The sequence below is a fragment of the Vanellus vanellus genome (genome assembly GCF_965231255.1).
Source record: "Vanellus vanellus genome assembly, chromosome: 6".
Taxonomy (NCBI): Eukaryota; Metazoa; Chordata; class Aves; order Charadriiformes; family Charadriidae; genus Vanellus; species Vanellus vanellus.
The window spans coordinates 36,664,014-36,687,824 of NC_138911.1; the positions used below are offsets into that span (position 1 = coordinate 36,664,014).

The following is a 23,811-nucleotide window of genomic DNA, read 5'->3' on the forward strand; positions in this document are numbered from 1 at the left end:
TCCTCTTCTACATTTTTCTCAGATATTTTTGCCTCAGAAAACCTCACACCCCACTTCATGGCATTTCCCTCTCTGTTTGGTTCAAAGGCTTCTGTATTTGTCAGCCCAGCTCTGGCTGGGCTGTTAATGCGTCAGCCTTTGTGCGTCACACCATTGAGATGTGTACTGATTATCAATGTGTGTCCAAAAATACAAATAAAGTACTGTCTCTGAAACTTTTCTGGGTCAGTAGCAGCATAACCACTTCAATTAGAAGTTGTCAAAATTCTTATACTGTACTCTGAAGGAATCAAGATAAATCTCTTCCATTCTTCTCCACATTTACGTAAAATTCCATCTGAAAAGAAACATTTACTTCCAAGGGTATACATAAGCACAAGAGCTGTAGATGGCACAGACGTACCGGATTGTAATAAAGCGACATTCTAACATTCTTATGTGCATACCTGCAGTAAACATGTATCGAAGTCGCATGTAATAACAAGAGAATATAACCAAATCCCTCAGCAACTGGTCCAACCGCTAATCGTGCATCTCCTGTAACTTTTTGTTTAACTCGGGAAGTTGTTTGCAAGAAAATGTAATAAAGCAAAACCAACCAAACTAAATCGTGAGGAAGTTATATAGCACTTGCTGAATAATGTAAATGGATGTGTTTTTTCTGAAGTTTATTAGATTCTTATTTGGGTATACAGGCCCAAGTAGTGTAACAGGCTTCTGCACTGTGAAAAATCATGGATCCTCTCATACAGAAATTTGGGGTTATTTCGTGCTACGTTGAATTCATTTGCCGTATGGTTTCAAATCCCCTTTGAAACAGAAAAGGTAAGGGTTCTAAGAAAGAATTATCAAATAGTAGCCCTCCTTTCAAAGATGAGCCTGCGTTATAACAAGAAAATAAAATAGCAATCTTGGCAGTATAACCTGCCAGGCTCTGAACAGGCGGGGGCGGGGGCTTAACAGCTTTCACAGTGGCATAACTCATGGGGGATAGTGTCAGTGACAGGTTTATAGGAATTCATGGTGTTGATGCTTGGTTTCACTGTCAGGATGATTCCTGTAAATGCTACTGGTGGGTTCTGGTGAGTAAATAGTTAGTAATTTACTGTTATCAACATTCAACTATTTCTGGGTTTGCGTTTACTTTAAAAATGGTGCTTAAAAAATTCCAAATCCTGTCTGATTGACACCGGAACGCTCTTTACGTGAAAGTTTGTTTATGGGCAGTGATTCTTTTGACAGATTTACAAGTGTCTGTGGAGTTTTAAAAGACTATTGCCCAATAGGCATTAAGTGAGAGACGTTCTATTTTGTAAATATTTTCACTTATATTGGGGATTTTTAAAGAACTTTTTGAGCCAAGTACTGCATTAAATCTGAAGACAGTGGCAAACTGATAATCAGCAGTTTCCAGCTTTGTTTTAATGTTTTGCTAATGGTTTCCATTTCTGTGGCCAAGATTTGCAGTGGGTGAAGTATGATGTACATCCAACAATTTGTAAGGGCTTTCAAATAGTATTGCACACTCATATTTTCTTTTTTTGCAATAGCTCATTTGGAAATAAACAATTTTCAAAGTAGCGTATTACATTTAATTTCACTAACATACAGTGCATACCAAGAAAATTAACCAAAAGTTTATTACAGTAATGGAGAATTTGCACCTGTTTGAACTCAGTAATGCTGAAACAGGTTGTTTCTTTCCTCAAAGGATTATTTTGGAGTGAGATGGTGAGAAGTGTGCATGTGGTGTGCTAGCTGTCAGATTCCTCAGAATTCCTTCAGACTCCTCAAAATTTCAGAAATCTTTTTTTTCAGTGAGAAGGTTTTCAGAATTTATTTCAAAGAAAGAATCTATAATAGGATCCTTTACCTCAGAATCTTTCTAATAAAAACCTTACAACAATAATTTTATTTCAAAAACAAAAGGGTTTCTATTGTGGTGAATATGAGAACAAAATACAAAAAACTTCATGTACTGTTCCCTCACGTGTTATAGCATTTTCAGCAAAGAAGATCAGAGCAACTGATGGAACAGGACTTTTCAGTTTTAATTTTTTTATGTAATATTTGGCATGACTTGGTAATTTTATTTTCTTTTAAAACAATATATTTCAAGTAAATATTTGAGTAAACAAACAAAAAGGAGTCTTATATAACAGGAAATTCAATGAATGTTCATACCAGAAACCTTTGTATTAAGTTGTGTGTAGAACTGAGGCAGGTCATAGAGTTGTATGGTTACCTTTCACCAATATTACATATCTAGGTTGACAAAGATCAGCTGACTTTAATGTGTAGAATTACAACCGCCGTTTTAATCAAAACCTTTGATTTAGCCCTGTCATGAAAATCTTTGTCCTCTTCCAAGTGTGTCTTTATTTGTATCTGACTTGTTATTCTTTTGAACACACTTCCACTGTTCTTTGCCACATTTGCCCCAGGTAAATTTGATGCTGTTCCAAAGTTCTTCAGCCTAAAAGATAGATCTGGTTGGTGGTCCAAGCCATGATTTTCTTATACGTACTGGACAAGGAATCATTATTATGTGTAGGAAATTTTGTTATTGAAGGGAAGACTGAGACTGGAGAGATTTCAGCAGGAATACAAAATTTTTGAGGTTGCAGTTCAGCTGAAGTTCATGACCGCCTTCAGCCAGTGACTCCATACCTATGTGATGTTTCTTATTTTTAATGTTATCAAGTAAACAAATTCAAGTTTTATTCAAATATTTCAGTGCAGTTGACTTTAAACAGAATTAGTTTACCTTCAGTTACCCAGATACATTTTTGTTTGTTTGTAGACCAAAAATATAGGTTATTGAGTGAAGTATAACCTAAATTCAGAGTCAGTTAAAGGAAAATTAAGCAGGATAGGGCAAATAAATTGCTTTTGTGATTAACAGATTTTTCACGTCATCACCCTTTCCTTGATTCCTTTAGCTCAAGGCTAAAACTTTCTCAGAGCCCTTCAGTCTATTTTGGCAGTTGTCTGAAAGAACTTCAGGAAGTAAATTGATAGATTTAGTTTTAGGTAGATGTCATCTAGATAAATACCATCAGCAGAGAGAATCATCCAAAGGTTTCTTTTCAATGCTTTCTAATAATGTAAATCCTTAGTCTCTGATAGCATTTACTTGACCTCTTTCGTCTCTTTCAGTTTAAGTGTTTCAAGATGACTTAAGCAATGCTAATTGGTATCTCGTTGCATTTCATCTCATCTCAAACTTTTAGAGTTCTAATCAGCGCCCGATTCACTTATTTTATATCATCTATCTCATTTGCTCTTCTCTTCTGTGCCTTTCTTCTTCCACTTCCTCTTCCCTCATGCCAAATGTTGATCTTCTTGTTAAGGGTGTTAGGCTGCTTCTTAAGAATTCACTACCCAAATCAGCTTTTTCTCTGTACACCGGTACTACTTCTTGTCCTTATTTTCCTGCAGCTTTTGTCGTCTGATTGTTAATGTTAGTCGTGTTTATTAAAAAAAAAAAAAATACTGAAGGGGTTTTACGTGTGCTTTCTCTTTAATTTAGAAACAATTCATCCTAGTCTTGGTCATTTAAATATTTACATGGGACATATCTGAGTAACCTTTCCAAGTCTTGTGTTACTAAAGCTTGTAGGAAGCGTCTATGAAGCTTTCAATACTCCAGACAATGCATTAGCAACACTATATGATTGGGAAAACACATTTCTGGAGTATGTTAGAGTATGTTTAAATACTACTGTAGCAACAAGCTTATTATTATAATACATATTCATAGAAATCTGTATACATAAATACCAATTTATTTATATAAGATTGTTATAAAATAATTATTGGCTTGCAATTGTTGTAACCTTACATGATTGTAATAATCATGTGCATTCTGTAGTCACTGTGTACCAAATGCCTGAACATAATATGTATACTAATACTTTTACACTTTTGCATTATGTATTTATCTAAATTCATTTCTAAATATTGCCTTGTATAATTTTTTGTAGATTTTTTCAACACAAAGAAAAAAACACAAACCTGTAGCTGCTACTTTGTTCAAACTTCCAGTCAGAAACTTAACGATACTGTCTCAGTTATTTTGCTAGATTCTTCCCCCTGTCCAATTTTAATGTGTCCATCTTTTTCCAAAGTGTTACAATGTGCTTGAATTAATATAGAAATCTCCTTCTACTTCTACAAACATAAATGTTTGGTATACATAAATTTCATTCAGTGTATGATAACAGTCATGGAAAGTTCAAATTTTTAATGGTAAGAGGTACGTATCATAAGAAAATAATCTTTAGAAGTCGTATAAACTTCCCTGATTTCTAATTTGTTTTGCTTAATTTAATTAAAGACCCATAACTGAGCATCTAATAAAAGACTTTCTTTCCCAATCTGTTATGTTTATATTAATGCTCCATTCTGGCTACTGTCTGGCATAGAAATATCCGTTAACTTTACTCTGAACGGTTTCAAAGGCTTGTCTTGTGCTGCAGGTTGAAAGACCTGTAAGAGATTAAAGATAAACCTAGGCTGTAGCCCAGGCCATTTTACATAAGCTCTGGAGCTCCCCAGCAATGTCATAGTCCACAACCTACTTGAGTTGTGGAGAGATGCTAAATTAAAATAAACACTTTGGTGGGAACAATTATCTTTTCAGCATTCTTCTGTAACAACAACTGTCCAAATGTAGTTCTGATCCCAATTAATTGAAAAGCTGTCTTTTTTAGTACGTCCTGGTGGTCCAAGAGAATTATAGGCACGCTGTTAATTGTACAATAAAATGTATGCATCTGTATTCAACCTTCCATTGACTTTTTCACTGCACTGCAAACTTACATTAACGTGACATTTTAATTACAAGTTCTCAACTTGTTTCTACAGTTTTATATTAATTTTTGCTGCAGTAAGTTGAATTATATAATGATCGTAGCAATATGGTGTGAATATGTTTCATGCAGCCAAACTGTAACTCATGTGTTTAACTCCAAAATAAATTTCCATCTAAATTTAGCTTCTTGGGAATGAAGAGTTGTGGAAAAAAAATCTTATAGTAGTTCATAAATTCAGTTGCTAAATGGAAGGTAATTGCATTTTGATTTCTAACAGTCTCATTTCATCTTTAATGTGGAATGCTGGAATCTACAAAGTTTACTAAAAGTTATAGGAATGTTAAAATTCATTGGCGAATAACCTAGAGATTTTAGAAATTGGCACAGCCTCAGGTCTTAAAATAACAGATAGATTGACTAGTGAAAAAAATGCAGTTAGATGTAAGTTAACTTTCTTATAGACTTCTACTATTTCATACCATAGCCTGGAATTTGAATACTTAAGTAAAGTTGAATTCCTGCATTTGTGTCAGGAAAAATGGTTGAGTGTAGGATGCCTGGCATTGATTGATTAAAACCAGTCCAGATATAAGGCATCCTCCATTCACCACAGACAGAAAGTTTAGAGCTTTAAATACCATCTAGAATTTGTGTGTGAGGCAAGCTGTGTTTGTGGCAAGTCTCAGCACACAGCTGGAGTTTTAGGACAAAGACATTACAAAAGACAAATTCCACTCTTTAAACACGTATAGAATTTTCTACTCGGTATGCTAGACTAGTATTGGTATTTTTTATTTGAATGTAATTGCTGGATTCCTTAGTGCTTATTTATTTCCATTTCCTCTAAAGTAAGTCTAGGTGACTAATTTAGATGCAGGTTTCTACAGTGCTGACATCTACTTCTGGTAGAAAAATTCTGCCACAAATGTCTCTCAACTTCTTTTTGTAGCCTCTGAAAAACAGATGAAGTTGGTTTGCAGAGAGTCTTCTGAAGAGCATCTCCAGCCCTTCAAGGAGAAATTAGAGGAATTCTTCCAGAAAGGTAACCTCATTTGAAAAAAAATTATTGGCAAATAGTGTAGTGGTTTACGAAGTTATACATAATGCAAGCTGCATCTGTTGCATCTGAAAATTCCTACTCTCTCTTATGGATTATGTTCCTAATATGCCTAATATATGTTAAGAATACTGGTTACACAGATCTTGGACATCACTTGTCAAAGACAATTGTTCCCTTGATCTCACCCATTTCCTATTGATTATTTTCTGCTTTGTTCTTTATCATTATTTGTAAGCAAAATGAAGACATTTATCATAGACCAAATTTATCAGAGGGCATATAAAGCTTCAAGTTTGTAAAAGACTAGAATGAAAAATACCCTTCTAGAGAATGTCCACGTACATACAGAGAAAGTCCACATACATACATGAAGTAATGGCATCTTTTATCAATACTGTGGGCTAATGAACTGCCTAATTCAGATTTAAAGACTTTTGTCTTATGTGAGACAGAAATAGGTGTAAGGAAGTGATTTACCAGGGTAGAGTCTGAAGACAGCAGGGGCGAGATCCAAGGCAGAGTTTGATCATCGGTTCAGGACAATGTAAACGCAGTTTGCTGTTGTTGAAAAGAACAGTCCCGTTCTCTCTCCTGTTTCCCAGACTACGTGTTCCCAGGCACCTGCGTCTGCTGGCACCATTGTCTCTGGAGCTCTGCAAAATAGATAAGGGAACAGTTTCCCCCCCAAGGTTGTAGGAGTACAGGCTATTTGGGTAAACAGAGTAAGCGCTGCATTTCAGACGGTTATATTAAGAATTGTTAAGAGTTAAATATTACCAAAGGGCTACTGTTTCTCACGGAAATCGTGAACAGTTCAACAATGTACTGTTTGAGAAGTCAAGTGAACTACCTGAATCTACTAATCCAGGCAGAATGTTTACTTACTCTTAGTGATCATTCAGATTGTTGTAATAATTTATGAATTAGCTTAATCCTTTTTATAAAGATTGTCCTGATGTCTTTTTAATAACTTTATTTCATGAGGCTGTTTTATTAAATACTTTGATAAGTGGAAACAGGATGTTTTAAAAGTAGCAGTCCCTGTTAAATTGTACTGTTAAATAAATCAATGTTCTCCTTCACCCTTCTGCCAGGCCATGGAGCTCAATGGATATATTTATTTGATTTTTTTTTTTCTTTTAGTTGCAAGTGTATTTGGACAGTATTAAAGCTGCAATTTTCTTACCACAGAGCTTGTAAAACCAAAAATTATATTTATGTCGCTGCAGGAGAGTTGTATTGTCTTTCCAACATATCTAATTGGAAATTTTCACTTACAGTTTAACAATAATGTCAAGATGGAGATAGTACTATATATATTCCTACAGAACCATTATGATCTCCAGCATGCTTCTTGATCTTGCTTGCCAAAGTATTGTAGCAGATCAGTGTAATTGTATCTTGGAAAGATTAATTGATTCATTGCACTGTAGGAATTACCCTGCTAGAGCAGCACAGAAATGAGCAGTCTGTATTCTTTCCTCGCTACTGGCCAGAAATGCATCAGAGCAGAGCAGTCAAAATGATAGACTCAGATGTGGATCAGGATCATAATTCAATTTTGCCCAGGGCTTGCCAAGACCCTAGCCAAATGGTATCTTCCACAACCATGTCACAAATTCCGTAATTCTTACTATGCCCTGGATCTCTTAGGACTGTTGTGGTTAGTCTGGTAGGCAGCTAAGCACCACACAGCTACTTGCTCGCTCCCCCGTGGTGGGGTGGGAAAGAGGGTCAGAAGGGTAAAAGAGAGAAAACTCGTGGGTTGAGATAAAGACAATTTAGTAGGGGAAGCAACAGCTGCGTGGACAAGCAAAGCAAAATAAGGAATTTATTCACTATTTCCCGTCAGTTAGGCAGATGTTCAGCCATTTCCAGGAAAGCAGGACTTCATTACATGTAACCACTACTTGGGAAGGCAAATACCATAACTCTGAACTTCCCCCCCTTCCTCCTTCTTTCCCCATATTTATTGCTGAGCACAGTGTCATATGGTATATAGGTTATCACTTTGGTCAATTCGGCCAGCCGTCCCACTTGTGCCTCCTCCCAGCTTCTTATGTACCCCCAGTCTACTTTCTGGGGGTCAGCGTTAGAAATAGAGAAGGCCTTGATGCTGTGCAAGCACTGTTCAGCAGTAGGTAAAAGATCAGTGCATTATCAACACTGTTTTGGTCACAAATCCAATACAGAGCACAATACGACCTGCTCTGAAGAAAGTTAACTCCACCCCAGGTAAAACCAGCAGAAGGAATAGCAAATGCATTATCACCTCAGTCCCAAAAAATAAAGGCAACACAGTACCTCCTGCAAAGCTGAGCTACTTTCTCATGAGTGGAATATGATAAAAATTCGCAGTTGATCTCGGAAGAAGATTAGTTCTGCCTTAGAGAAATTTGCAATTTAATTGGATGGGGCTTTGGGCAACCTGGTCTAGTGGGACCTGTCCCTGCCCATGGCAGGGAGGTTGGAAGTAGATGATCTTTAAGGTCCCTTCCAAACGAAACCATTCTATGATTCTACGATTATAATTTCAAATAGAAAAACAAATTCCTCCAAACATTTACCCTGTTTATGCCTATCGATGTGGAAATTGAGATATATTTATCTTCGTCAGCGTAACAGAAAATTTTATCCTTATGCTTGTGAATAATGTATATAAATGTATATATTTTTTTTAAAAAAGAGAGGGTACATTCCTGCTCGGTGTCCTGGGACAATGAGTTCTTTATATAAATCATTAAATTTGTTGGACACTTTTAGTGTTTCAGGTTTTTTGTATTCTAGGAAGAGCAAAAACATATGGATTACTTACTTGTCCACTTTTTTCTTATGTTCTCTTGTTTGCCTTTTGCTTTATAATACTATGTTTTATGGTATCTAATCATACACATTTAATTTTGTCTAATTTAACTTCTCATCTTTTGACATTTCTGTGTCATCTACCTTTTTCTGAGATGAGTTGTCAGGAGGTTGTCAAATCCTATCATTATTGACTCTGTTTCCCCTTTAGTCACATGATTGATTTGAATCTTTATAATTGGTGGATGGTACTTTCTGTGGCATTAGAATGGAAATCCTATAAAATTCCACACTGAAGACAGGTAAAAATAATACAGAAACCCATCCTGATTTGTGGTACTAGAACAGACATTGGACGAATGTCAAGCTCAGAGGTTCAGTTTAGATAAGCGTCTGGAAACTCAGCTGCTTCTCTGACATTAGGAGTTAACTGATAATACTGAGCATCCGTTAAGCATCTGCTTTCAGTTTTGTTTGTTTAAAAAACAGTTGTGGCTGGTTTAAGCAAATGTAAGAAAAAATTGTCTGTTATCTTTCTGCCAGCTCACAGCAAGTATCCAAAGCTCAGATGCTTTTCTGAAACTTCTGGCTTGAAAATAGGGCTGGAACTCATAGATATTCAGGTTTTTCTCGTATGCACAGTTTCCCATCATTTCTAGTCAATGCTAAGTTGGAAATACTGTAAGAAAAGAAAACATACTGATTTGCTTAAACTGAACTGTTTACATTTCCTAATTACAATTAATACCAATTAGATCTAATTCTTGCTGTGTTGTAACAAAAAACACTGAGAGTGTTATGGAGACTGACATTCTAAAATTCTAGAGGGGATAAACTGTACTTTTGCTGATGTCAGTGCTGTTTTGTGTAACTGGATGTAATGTAGCCTAGTGCCTTCAACAGGGAGTTGGGTGCCAGAACCTTTAGGTTCTATTCCCAGTTTAGCTACTTGACATGTGATGCTAGAAGAGTTGATTAATCTCTTTTTCAGAGAGCGTTTCAACTTTTCTGGTACACAGAATGTTAAATAATGATTCTTGCTATTTGATGTAGTGAAAGATAATCTTTGTCAAGTACTTTGTGCGTCCCACATGAAAGACTTCATGTGTAAACTGTGCTAATGCTCCATTAGCTGTATTTGATATGCCCATGCTCCTTGAAAAGGGCTTAGATTATTCTCAAAGTGGAAATAATCTTTAGTAGATTTAATTATATTATATGCAACAAATTATACTAGTTTTACTATAACATAGGGACCTAAGAATGACTATAAATTAATATACACTTACTGTATTTCCAGTGGGATTATTGTATGCGTTTGTTTTGTTTTGTTTTGTTTTCAGAAATCTGTTCAGCATGTTTTCCATTTAATTTGCCATGATATGCAAAAAAACCCTTTGAAATAATGAAATTAATGGTTGGTTTGGAATGCTCCTTAATTTATGAAATTCTTGCTCAGAATTGCTTAGAAGAAAACTCATCTTTTGATACCAAGCTATCTCACACACAAAAAAAAAATCAGAATAGATGAATATGAGAAAGACACAAAATATACTGTTTTGAAAGGAGAAAATGAAAGCGTTCAGTTACTGCAGCTAAGAAGCTCACTAGAAGGGATGCTGGCCAGTAGCCATTGGTGTTAGTTTTTCATGACATTTCTTATTCTCCTTGTGCATTCTCTCAAGAATAATGCAAACCAGAAAGTAAATGACATACAGGAGTAGGTGACGAGCCGTAACAAAATTAATTTCTTATTTTGCTGCTTGGCTATTTCATATTGTTTGTCCATTTTAATAAATGTGGATATGCATAACACAGATTCATGCAGGATCTTGCAAAATCTGGTCCCAAATTCCCCTTCATTGGTTCCAGGTCAGAAAGTATGTAAAAACTTTAATGTGGGCTTGATTTCCTCCCTCATATAGTGGAATGTGCAAATCAAAAAGTCTTTATGCTTCATAGCAGTTAGCACAGGAAAAGCATAACTGCCTCTCTCCATTTCTCTAAGAATAAAGCATCTTGATGGTGAAGACTTTGCTGTTAAAGGAATTCATTTAGTTTACAACAGAGTCTGGGAAACAAGTAGCCGGATGTCAAGACAGACCAGTTTTTGAAAATCATTAATAGTGGAAAGCAAAGCTATTTGGGAAAGGCACATGATACACTGAAGTGTCCAAGGTCACAAGCAAGATGGAGAGGGAGGGATTTGTCAAGTGGAGTAGATCTGTTGAGATTAATTCCGTAGTAAAAGAAATTGTCCCGTGTTTAGAATTCTAGCCTAGCACTTAGGAAACATTGGTTAAATGCATTGCTTTGCAACAACTTCTGTATGTCTTATACTACATAAAAGAACACTGTGCAGTCATAGGCTGTACAATAGAAAAACAGACTTACAGACCAAGCTACTCACCACAGCATTATGTCAGGAGGTAGTGCATTTTTCAGACAAGATTAGCAACCACCTGGAAAATGTCAGTAAATCTGATTCTTACTGCTGAGTGATTTCTTCTTAACAATTTTAGCTAGGCTGCATCCAGTCTATTGCGCTTTTTAATGTATTTCTGGTGCAGGAGCTTTGATCTACATTTCCTCATTTGCCGGTTGGAACTCACTATAGAGGATTTTTGAGGTAGTCCAGTGGGAAAGAAAATAAGAAATAAATTCTATTAAGGCTAGCCCCCTTCACTTGTATGCTAACACCTTTCTGGTTTATATTATTCTTTGGGGGATCATACCGAGAAATTAAGAAATGATATGAAAAAACTACATCCATGTGTACTGGCCAGAAACTCTGATCAAAACTGCTACACTCTCTGATATAAGAATAGGGAAAATAAACAGGAGGATTTGTGTGATTCTGTATCATACCTGGTTGCCTAAAAAGGTGGAGAGAGCTAGCTCTTGGCCTTTTCAAAAGTGTGAAGCAATTTCACATGAATTGTTTGATCTAGGTTACTGCAACTACATAAAGAATTGTTAATTCCTTTCTCACACGTCTCCCTGCCTTTATGCCTCTCTATCGTTTCCGCCTTCATAACTTTATTTCCAGAAAAATAATTTATTCCATTTAAGTAACAAATTCTCTTTGTATACTGTGATTCTGTATTTTCTTAGAAATTTGTTCAGCCATAAGAAGATGAAATACTGATTCTTTATTTGAAATCACTGGGGTTTAGATCACAGAGTTCTAAGTGAAACCTTGTTGAAGTATACTTGATTTCTTTTAACCAAATAATTGAAACCGTAAATCATTTAGACCTTGATCTCAAGCTAGCATCCCGGAAGATATTTTTATTACTATTGGGTTTCATTCCTAATATCTCTACTCAAATAATTTTATTATCACATTACTTGTTACCATCTTAAATTTATTTTCACTCAACTTTACTTGTTTCCATTGTCTTCCTCAACAATACATAAAATACCATCTTACAGTCACTTTCATATAAGAAATTTATGCCACCATCTTTTCTTTAACTCTACTGTGTATATTTCAGCTGGCAGACTTTCAGTTTCTTGTTGGTTATTTCCTACTTGTTCCTTGGTATATAAATACTCCATCTTAAATGTTGTTCTTGTTCTATAGGTGCTTATAGGTGGTGATTTATTCTCTTCTTCTAGTAGCATCTGTTGTATTAACCCAGGGAAAGCAACCTTCCTTTCTTAGTTTATAGGCGTGTCGCTATTTTGAGTGTAGGAGGATGATAGAATTACTTATATTACAGCAAAAAAGTCTTTCCACTCAAAACTCCACTGCTTTTCAATCAAAGGAGCCTCCGAAACATAAAGCAGGATGCTAATGTCATTCAGTAGTAGTGAATCAGAAGGCAAGGATGCTCCAAGACACTATTATCAGTACCATATTTACAATACAATGTTTTTTATTTCTCTCTCCCTGTCAACAGGACATACCTTTATAAATGTTAATACAGTCAAAGATTAGGAAAAAAGTTATATTGGCACTTATTTCTGTTAATAGTCTGACAACATTATATTGTTGTTTTTAAAACAGATACAGAGATTATGTTTTAAGTCCTTATTCATAGCAGTTTGGTAGAGCTTGCCTGTAATGACTTCCCAAAATATCAGAAACCCCTGAGCAATATTTAAAGTTGTTGCTTCTCTGCAATAAACATATAGCTTTTCTCCCCGAGAGGAATATTAATAGAAAGAAAGAAAAATATTCTAAAACTGCATATGAAACTAAATCACGTCCTTGTCTTCCCACTAGTGTTGTACCCCTCTACCTTAATCTACAGGATCGGATTATGGTACTTGTGTTCCATTTTATTTGTCAGGCTCTTGAACGTTTTAATGCGGAATAAGTGAAGCAAGAAAATCAAGAATAAATTTTAGGAGCACCAAATTTCAGTAACAGCTGCCTTTTAAGATATGGTCTCTAAAGAACTGCAGAAGAGCAATAGCACTTACAAGGGTCTTACAGTTGCCCTGATTTTCTGTTACCTGCAATTAGGAAGCTGCTTCTGTCAACCAAAGAATACGTCTCTGTAAAGATAACCAGTTCTACAGGACGTCAGTCTCTTGCAGATTCTGTGACTATCCAGTCTGCATATCAAATACTGAGTCTTCCTCTTGTGAATAAACTATACAAATATGAAGACTTTTTAACTTCAAAGCTTTATTTTCTGTTCTACTTATCATAGCTCTTTTTTTCCCTTCATTCGTTTTCACTGAGATGTTTTATTATCTCTGCCACACATATGCAGTTCTCACATTAAACAGTGTGGGAGGATATTTATGTCCAGTGTCAAACATGAAAAATATGTCATACTTCCTTGCAGTGATAATGTTTGCTTTAAACTTTTTATCCTTCCCAGCAATGACATTACAGACCGGGCAAAGTTTGTGTTTAGATGTGGAACGCTGTTTTATATGCCAGCAGCAGAATTACTTTAATCTTTCAAACTGTTTGTGACAGTCATAACTGTTTTCATCACTCAAAGATCGTTGTATTTAAACAGATGAAAGAGTGATTTACATAAATTGGCGTGAGTCTGCAAAGCACAGAACCTTATTGCTGTGATACTCTTGAGATTGTATAGTTAGACAATAGCCTTGGTCCGTAAGACACCAAATAAGGTGTCCTGGAATGTGATTGCATCCATATGCCTCTAACTAATGCAATATTGACAGTGAGCTGATTCAAAGAACAAGAATTTGCTCTGAAATGAATGTTTCCACCTACACTACCAGAAGAATTACCAGCATCAAAGTCCTGAAAATTGATGTTAATTAAAACTATGGCTTTTCAGGAAACTTTCAATTGATTAATTTTGAGACAGATCTACATCAAATTGCTGTAATCAGTTCCACTATGTCATGACTCGTAATAAAAATTGGAGGGTTACGCTCCCTTAGGATGTGTAATATTAATGTAATTTAGAAGGACTCGTAGTGCAATGTCATCCTCTCTTAGAAGACAAGGAAAGAATCTCTTAGAGACAACAGTTCCTTCTAACTTATTTTCAGTTTGATTGTGTTACACTGAATCACCACGGCTGCTGCAAAGTCACCGGCATTTCATTAAAGAGAAGGATGTCCTATTAATAGCAACTGAGTGACATAATGAATGTTAGTTTTGGTACCCTTGATTTAATACAAAAAATTATGATGTATAGGATAGTTATAAAATCTATACCTAGTATTACTGGTACCTTTAGTATAACCACTATCAGCTGTCTGGAGTCTTTCATTCTTTTTAAATTCTCGTTGAAACCCTTATTTTCTGTTCAATTCCACTGGATTTCTTCCAGAACCTATATTATAGGCTTATAGGTAAACAGAACTGTAGGTTATATATGTTGATTTTTCACAGGGATCCTATTAGGCTATTCTTTTAGCCCAGCCGCGTTCTTCTTCTTTACTGTATTCTTATGAATTTCCTGCATGATTTCCTATTTATCTGCTTATCTTCTTGTGTTGTTATTCTCTGTACTGCAGTCAACACCACTAGCGTCCAGCTTATCTGAATTTGCTCTGCTATTTACATCCTTGTCTTCGTGCTGATATTCAAAGTCAGTGAACTCATATAATTTAATGTAATTTAAATCCCTGGCAAAGCTTTCCTTGGCAGGAAATCAGGATGCTTACCGATTAATTACTTTAGATTATATAACCTATGAGCAAGTGCTTACATATATGGAAGATATTACTGCAAGGAAAGAGCAGACTCAAGAATTGGAAAGGATTGGACGGAAAAGATTAATGCACTTAATAAATAAAGAAAGGCCCAAACACACTTGCTCTCAAAAGACTTTAATACCTACGATCACACTGGTTGCTCTCACCTTATATTTGTGCTCTGTACTCTGTAATTTCACACCATAGTCTTTGGATTAAGCTTGGAAATAACCTTCACAGCTACCATAATGCAAACTGATTATGACGATAACAATCTGATACACGTTAAAGTAGAATTTCTCTGTAGACTTCTGTAATTTGGTGTGTTGATCCTTTCTCTCAATTGTTTTTGTATCTGTGCAAGCAAATGAGTATCCTGTTTTAATGCTTTTGAGCATGATTGATAAAAATATTAGATGCTGAAAACTTCAGCAGGAAATGGGAACTCTCTGCATTAGGACCGGTTATGGTATAAAGTATGTTTTCCTTTTCTAAGCAATGATAACAGGTAAAATCTGTAGGCCAGACAGGAAATAGCCATCTGAAGGAAGCTTCTTTCTAAGAAAAAAGTAATAAATTTGACACCCAAACTTGTTGAACAGGATTTAGCAGGACCATTTACTTTAAGAACAAAAATAACAATCACAATGTTCATAGGGCAATTCTCAGAAATTTGAAACTAGTTAAAACACAAAGCACCAGGTTGCTACTAAACTCTCAAAATTGGAGGATGACAGAGTAAAAACATATGCATGATACAGTGTTATATGATTACAGCTGTGATAAAAGACAGACTTCTCCTAAATGTAAGAAAAGTCTGACTTCAGGTCATCATTCAACCTTTCCTGAAACAACTTGTGTGACACCTTTGTGCCTAAATACTTCAGATGCCAAGGCAAAAGATTTAAAAATGTACCCTTGTCCTGCAAAGAACCCTTACAGCACTGTTTTGTGAACACCTTGACAGAGTTGGGGAAATCAGTAATTTTATTTCTCCTGAGACATGTATGTATGGAATTGATTGGAACAGTACTTCTTTCATGGCCTGTGAATTAATCCAAACTTTTTAGCATCAGGATTTTTCAGCTATCTAAACTATGTCACAAATCATCTATTTTGAAAGTGTCTAAAAAATATTTCTTGAAGGACCTCTTTTTAGGTACTGTACAGCATATTTTAGAATATAACTATTTGTACAAAGCATGTATAAAGGCTTTCATCTTGAGAATGCCTTACAGTCTGAAAATTCCCTCCACGAAGTGTTGACATCTCTGGAACGGAACAAGAGGGTCCAAGTGCCCTCGCACAGGCAGGGATACCTGACTAGGCACAACAGCGTACCTTCTGTGGCCAAGCAGAAAACTTTAAATGTTAAAGAATATAATGCTAAAAGGAAAAACTGCTCTGTAAAACGTGGCTTGATTATCTATAGGGTTATCGGTGCAGTTAATGAGTAAATGTTTACAGTGTGTTTCCTTACCTTGAGTTTTGCACAAAGAGCCTGACCCAGCATTGACTTAGAGTTGAATGGGAGTTGGATAAGGCATATTTATGATTAAGATTATTTAAGCTTTCCACATCAGGGATTCTTTGCTTACATGTAATTGGGCAGTTCCTAGGACAGAGAATCCCCAAGCTTAATTTGGAGAGCTGACTCTACATTTCTGTTTGAAATAATGGTAGGGGAACTTTGACTTTCCCGCCTTTTAAATGATGGTCATTTTTCATTTTAGTGTAAGTTGATACTGGTTTGGTTTTGATGTGGATGAAGTAAATTGTCTTAAGATTTAAAATTTCTTTTCAAATTTGAAAAAATAGTTCCAAACATTTTATAACATTTCCAGAAATGTTGTAAAATAAGTTGTCCTATTAAATATTTGATGTAAAGAATATTCTGCCTTTACAGATGCAGTTGCCTCGAATTCCAAAGTATATTATTCCTTTTACACTGCATATGATTTTTTAAGTCCATTCAAGACTTTCTTGTTCTAATGGAGCAAAAAACAAAGAGGAATTAAGCTCATTATAACTGGGTTATTACAGCAGAATGAATTTAGATACAAGTGGTATTGGTGTGGTCTGTGTTAATTATTCTCAGAAATCATTTTTGTGGTTTTATATAGATAAGACAGAATCAAAATGGTAGTCAAATAAAACTTCAACTTCAACTATGACTACAATTATATTTAACTCTTCTTCTACTAGGTCAGTTGGAATTGCCTTCATTTTGTAGGATTTCAGTTAAATGATCGTTATCATGTATTTCTATTTTTCTGTCTACCTTTTGCATGGGCTTACTATTATTATTCAGTAAAAGCCATTTCCAAGAGATAAGAGGTACCTTGTAAACGAGAAGGTAATAATAAAGGCCCAGAGGTACAGTGAGCAGAAAGTCTGCAGTCACGGGTTTAGCTGCTGCACTCTCATTCTCTGGTCCTATTCTGTAATACTCATATTCTCTTCTTTCCTTTTACATGAGGATAAACATGAACAATGTAAAAATGTTTACATCTACTGGGGGGGGGGGGAAAATCCATGTACTCCCAGCTTAGAGTTCAACAAACAATAAGGAAGCTGTAAGAAAACCAAAATAGATCAGGTAGATACAATAATATTTCTTGTTATTTTCCCAGTCTTAAATTAAGCTGAGATGGGATTTTTTTTCTTTCGTATACGCTCTCATTTCTCACATCATGGTAGTATCTGAGTGCTTTCTAGGAATGAATTAAATGGCCTGACTAGTGTCCTGCTTTACTTTTCCCGTCATCTTTTCCCCATAAGGAGCATAGTAGATTTTTTATTTAGTAATTTAGAGACTCTATTTTAAAATACATTCTTCTATGTGTTTATCACAAAGAAGGCAAGCTCAGAAAAAGTGTATACTTAGTACTTGAATGCAGTTCGGTGTTTCTCGTAAAAGCATTGACTAAAAGAATCCTAACAAAAGACTTTTTATAGTTACTGTCCTGTATTTTATCTGTGGCAAGAAGGAGGAATATTGCAGGTCCAAGTTTGCCTTCTCTTTTACATTTTGTTTCAAGTCACAGGCCTTTCAAACTAGTAGCTAGATAAATTTTCTTGCATAAATCTAAGTTGTAGAAGAGCTTTGAATTAAAACCAAGAATTAAATACATTGGTAGTATGAAATCATTTGACAAATATTTGTGATTTTGTAGAGGAAATTGTTACATTGTTTGGAAAATAATTGAGCCTATATTATGGATGTGTTATTTTTAATAATCTATCATAACTATTTGTGTAGAATGTATGTAGTCCAACAGAGTTGGTTTTTCTATTGATGAGTTCTTTAAGTAAAAGTTAAATAAGACACGTGCTTTTTCATAAAGACGTAGGTGATTTTTGAGCAAAATAATGTCATTATTTTGTCCTTATGCTTTCTTGTTTAACTTTGCCTTTTAAAATTTCATATTTCTAAAGCTGAATCTTAGGATTTCATACTAAATATGGATCTTTATAGACAGGAAGGTTGTTGGTTAAAAATTCGGAGTTTTATTGAAAGGATTTTTCTCTCTTGTTTACTGCATACATATTTTCTTTTTCTTAAACAGGATCCTGCTAGGTGTTCAGTTTTGTTTCAGGTATGATGAAGCCTGAAGCACTGAACTTTAGAGGCCAAAATGTATCAGGTTCAGTAACGTTAATAAATAAATGTGGAAAAGTTTGCTGCATACCTCGTATACCTGATCTGTAGTTTTATAAGACATTTTCTAAACAAAGAGTGTTCATTTGGCACACTTAACATCACTAAAGTGCAGTTACGGGTGCTAAAAAAAATAATAATCCACCTTTGTATTTCACCTTGCTTTTGAATATGAATCTCTGATATCAATACTTAGATTTAATTTGATTTTCGTTTTGATTTTATTTACCCTTAAATATGGTAACTGTGTATTTGAGAGTCAGTTTGGCCTTGAAATTCTCCTCCCCCATCCTGTCTATACGGCTGAACAAAAAGGGGAAGGTGACTGTCATACTTCCAAGCAGCACATTTTTAGAAGGTCAGAATGATTAAATTCGTTCTCAATAATGTAGTTTTTCTGGTCATGCTTTTTATTGACAGTCTTTGTTTCTTAAAGAACCTTCATTGCTTTTTTTATTTAAACAAAAACGTAGCAAAGAAACAGATGTGTCCCATATAAAATATGCAATAAATCTTGTCTCACAAATTCTTTGCTCTGAACTTTCTGACAGAAACTGTCAAATATCCACTTTAATTCTAGTATAAAATGTTCACTTTGTGTCATGGCGCCAACTACCATATGCTGGAATAAAGTCAGTAACCAGCAATAAAAACAGGCAACATACGCACCTTTGAAACAGTACAAGCAATCAACAGTGAGAAAGGTCTATATAAATCTATGGAGAATTAATCTCAGCTTTGCCACTATCCTGCTGTGCATTTACAATGAGACTTTGCTCCCGACCACCAGAAGTGGCTTACTTTGCAGGAGGAGTGTATCCTAATGAGGGGAAAATGTATGGAAAACAAAGCAGGAGCTTTTAACCCCCCGCCCCCGTCCTTTGGATCACCTAGAAGAGCATGTCCTAGTGTGTTCAAACATGTGGGGCCACTACACATCACACATTGCTGTACTTTAGCTGATCACGTGAAACCAATCTTGACTGAGCTCAATCAGCAGAAATGACTTTAGCTTCATAAATCTTTGTTACCATTCTACAGGAGACGGCAATGCTATGGCTTTTCTCTCCTAAAAGTTTTCAGGTCACACATTTCACAAGCTTTTGTGAAATTAGTTTAATTATATTTCTATAATTGTTCATTCTTTTCTCACCAGATTACCTGCTGGTTCACCATTGAATTAACTTTTTTTTTAATACACTTCTGTTTTTGAGAAGACCTCTTCCTTCTTATTGGCTTTAATAATCATTCAACTATTTAAAAGTATTGTCCTCGGTATAAAAATGTGCTGATACTTCAAGTTTTTACGTCTACTTACAACAGGAGATAGTAGTTACAGATAATCTGGATAGTTAGTTTTTCCAAACACAGAACAGATTGGATTTAACCTTGTTCTGTTTGAAAGGATTAGAACAAATTTTTCTGTTCCATAAACTCTTTAGATACATTTAGACATCTCAAAGATTAATCTTGGAATCAGACCACAACATTATAAGAGTTTATTAAAAAGAAATTAGAATTAGAATATATTTCTATAGTGTTTAAGTACTAATAGGCTTTAAAAAATATTTATTCTCTGGAACCACAAGTGTGGGAGAATGAGAGATTAATGGGTTGATTGCATTTTAACAGAATGGAGTTTCAAATAATTTAATTGGAATAAATTGAAAAATGTAACGCTAATTCTTGCTTTGTAATTAATAACTCCAGAACACAGGAAAGTAAGAATAATGTTAGTCCTAATTGTAATGAAAATATTACCTTTTTGTGTAGAAGGTAACAGAAAAAGTAGCTTTACTTTAAAAATCTGCTCTCGTGGACTTCAACAGAAACATCGTACTAAGAAACACACGTTTTAACAAATTTAAGACTGAAAATAATTTTTTTTTTAATAGTTAGTTCTAATGTTCCAGTAAAATGACCTTCAACACTTTTTTCTGGCACATTTATAGACAGCGTTATCACTTTTAAAAGAAAACATAATTTCCTAGGTTTTTTATTACCTATGATAATAAACACTTTCCTGAATGTGTTGCTTGAGTGTGTTCTGCTGGTGTTGTGTGCCTCTGTGTGTATCCAAATGTTTAAAATTTGTTATGGTTTGGTAACATTAAAAATACTGAATTTTTTATAATGTTTAACAATTTCTGTGTGGTAAGTATTAATTATTTAGTCCTTGCCCAGTACCTACGGTACAGGTTGGTAACTAATACTCCTGATTACTTTTGGGGAAACTTGTTTGTTAAGCAGTTTTCCAAGACTGCACAGAGACTCCTTGTACAATAGAAACATTGAAACGTTTTCATCATTGGATGTGGGTTTCCTAGTTAAAAACAATTTTTGTACCACTGCAAAGGAAAATAAACTTGTAAGGACTGTTTCAGGGAAGCATGATTAAGACCTCATGGCAGCAAGTGTTCTGAAAATTGTTTTGAAAGGATTTAAGATGTCTATACCAGTATTTAAACCATCTAAAAAAATTGCATAGCCAAATCCCATGTTAAAAATGTGACATTTTCTAATTTAGAGAAGAGGTAAAGGAAACAAGGTTTGAGCGATCACGCTGCCCGTTGATTGTTCCCCTGCCAATAATTTTTAATGCATTGGCCAATTTTGACCAAATGTGACAGACTTAGAGATCCTAAGATATTAAGCTCCTAAAATCTCAATAAAAATATGTGGCTAAATAGACAAGAGTGACCCTATTAGCCTTCCAGGGAGAGAAAGGCTGTATCATGAACTCAACCCGTAATTAAACATTAATGAATCCATCTGGGAACTAACTCTAAAATACAGATCCACAATAGGCCAAGTTTCATTGATTCCATTGCTCCCAGACCTTCTTGCTTAACTGATACCATAGAAGAAAGATCTCTTGAAGGGTGTTTGTTTTGAGGATTTTTTGCATTCTTATATACTGGAATAGAAAACTATATTAGACATACAATGAAATATTTACATGTAATTTCCAGGCTCTCTGTTGAATTCCTTGAGTTCATAAAGCCAAATTAGAAGTTAGTAACTAGCTAAAGAAAGTTAATCAGGTAACACATATTAGAAAAATTAGTTGCTAGGAATCTGTACATAGAACATGGGGGGGGGGGGGGGGGGGGGAGTATTATTTCTGGAATATAAAATTTTTATAAGACAAAAAAGCTCCTGTATGAGAATGGTGGACTGTAGCCATGTGAAATAATTTGCAGTCATATTAAGTACGTATGTTTCAAATTTGAAATTGAATACAAAACAATAAAAAAACAAAATAAAATGGAAAATGTTTGACACTGTATGTATTCTCTCCTGTTTGCTATGTTTATAGATGAAGTCAATTCTTAAGTAATAAGAATTCTTTTTTATGGAGCTAACTTAAAAGTAATATTATTTCTCAAAAGATACAGTTATATTGAAGTAACTCAATATAATAATGGACAAATAGCAGAAAATTCAGATTTTATGTATAGCTCTAGATAGACAGATTTTTCTTGATTATGTCTCTTCCTAGAACAGGATACACACCTCCTCTAGATTTCTGAAAATTCATAATTTTCTAAAAATAAATAAGGTTATTGCCAAATCCTATTCATTAATTAGAATGAAAAGTACAAATGTCTGAAATTACATTTTCACTGAGTACCTAATTTTTGAGAACTTTTATACCCTGTGTTGCTGTACGCTTTATTATAGGATGTGTTTTCAAAAGATAAAACTGTTCTAAAATTAGATTCAGTCTGTATGAAATGTAGAACTTCATCCCGTTAGCATATGATACTAAATTGGAAATTGCATTTCCATCTCTTTAACTATTCCAAACCCCCAATTTCCATACTCAGTACCATACTTGTTCTTGTTAGTCAAGCCATGTTTTCAAAATACAGTACATTCCGGTTTGATAATGGGGGGGGAAGGAAAATAGAGATAATCCTTTTTCTGATTTTACATTCTTTTGCATTCGTATTCACACTAATAATAAAAAGATTAAATGAATATTGATGATACTTATGAACACTTTGTATTAATTGTTAGCCACGTGCAGTTGGCTTTGCTATCATCAGCTAAACAGTTAAACCTCATACGGCACTGACGACTACAGATTGTTTTGAATGAGAAATCAAGTGGCTGGACACCTTGGCTATGGTAAAAAAAAACAACTATCATCAACTTGATTTTTGTGCGTAAAACCTGCCCAAATGATCCAATTGCTCTAGAACTTAGGATTCATCTACAATGATTTTTCTATATAGTTATGTGCTGTTGTACTAGGTTTGGCTGGGATGGGGTTAATATCCTTCCTAGCAGCTGCTATGGGGATGCGTTTTGGATTTGTGACTAAAACAGTGTTGATAACACAGAAGTGTTTTGGCTATTGCTGAGCAGCACTTGCACATTGTCAAGGCTTTCACTTTTGCTCACTCTGTCCCTCTAACAAGTAGGCCAGGGGTGGGCGAGAGCTGGAAGGAGACAGAACCTGGACAGCTGACTCATCTGATCAAAGGAATATTCCATGCATGTAATGTCGTGCTCAGCAATAAAAAAGGAGGGGAAAGAATTTGGGGAGAGGTAGTCATTGCTCCAGAAATGGCTAGGCATCAGTCTACTTGTGGGAGGTAGTGAGTGACTGCCTTGCATCACTTGTTTTTGTCTTCCCCTTTTCTTCACTTATTGAACTATCTTTATCTTGAGCCGTAAGTTTTTCTTGGTTTTGGTCTTTCTGCTCTCTCCCCCGTCCCACGAATGGGGAAGGAGAACAAGAGAGCAGGTGGCTGTGTGGTGCATAGCTACTGGCTGGGGTCAACCCACCAGGACTCTAAAATAATAATCCTTAGGAAAGCAAAGCACACTTTCCTTAGATTGGTCATGATAGTTCTTTGCAGCTCAAGAACTGCCATGTGCTAGCTAGCAAGCACCCCTGTGAAGATTTTGTCTTCCCTGTTATTACTTGTAGTCCAGTAAGTCTTGAGTAAGGGATTTCTTAAAAATTAAGTCTATTCGGAAAGTTTCACTGGTAACAGATCTATTGAAACCAAACCCAAAGGAGGCTAAATTCATCCCGCTGTTGATCCTGTTGTTCTTTGTATTACTATAGTGTCTAGGAGGTTTTTTTTGGAGCATGTCCAAAATTTTGTACAAAAATAGAGAACATCTATATTGCTTTTGATGATCCTCTCTAGTTTTTTTACCACCTAGAAGGCCACCTTTAAGTTTTTTCTTCCACTCTGCATAGTCCCTGATTAAACAGGGTTATTAAAAACAGTTTCCCTTATATGACAATTGTACTTGATAGTGGAAATATATATGTATGGAGATTTTAGCCACAGAGTCTTCTGAGTTCG

General features: G+C 35.2%; 1 protein-coding gene across 1 annotated transcript in view; it reads left to right on the forward strand.

Moving 5' to 3' along the window:
- Positions 1-23,811, forward strand: part of LOC309673780 (formin) — a gene marked incomplete at its 5' end in the record, with an annotated part of 142,110 nt that overhangs the window by 96,329 nt on the left and 21,970 nt on the right. Inside the window, one exon of the mRNA XM_082485644.1 lies at positions 5,767-5,859. Coding sequence (XP_082341770.1) covers positions 5,767-5,859 — 93 coding nt within the window. The remainder of the gene's footprint in view (positions 1-5,766; positions 5,860-23,811) is intronic.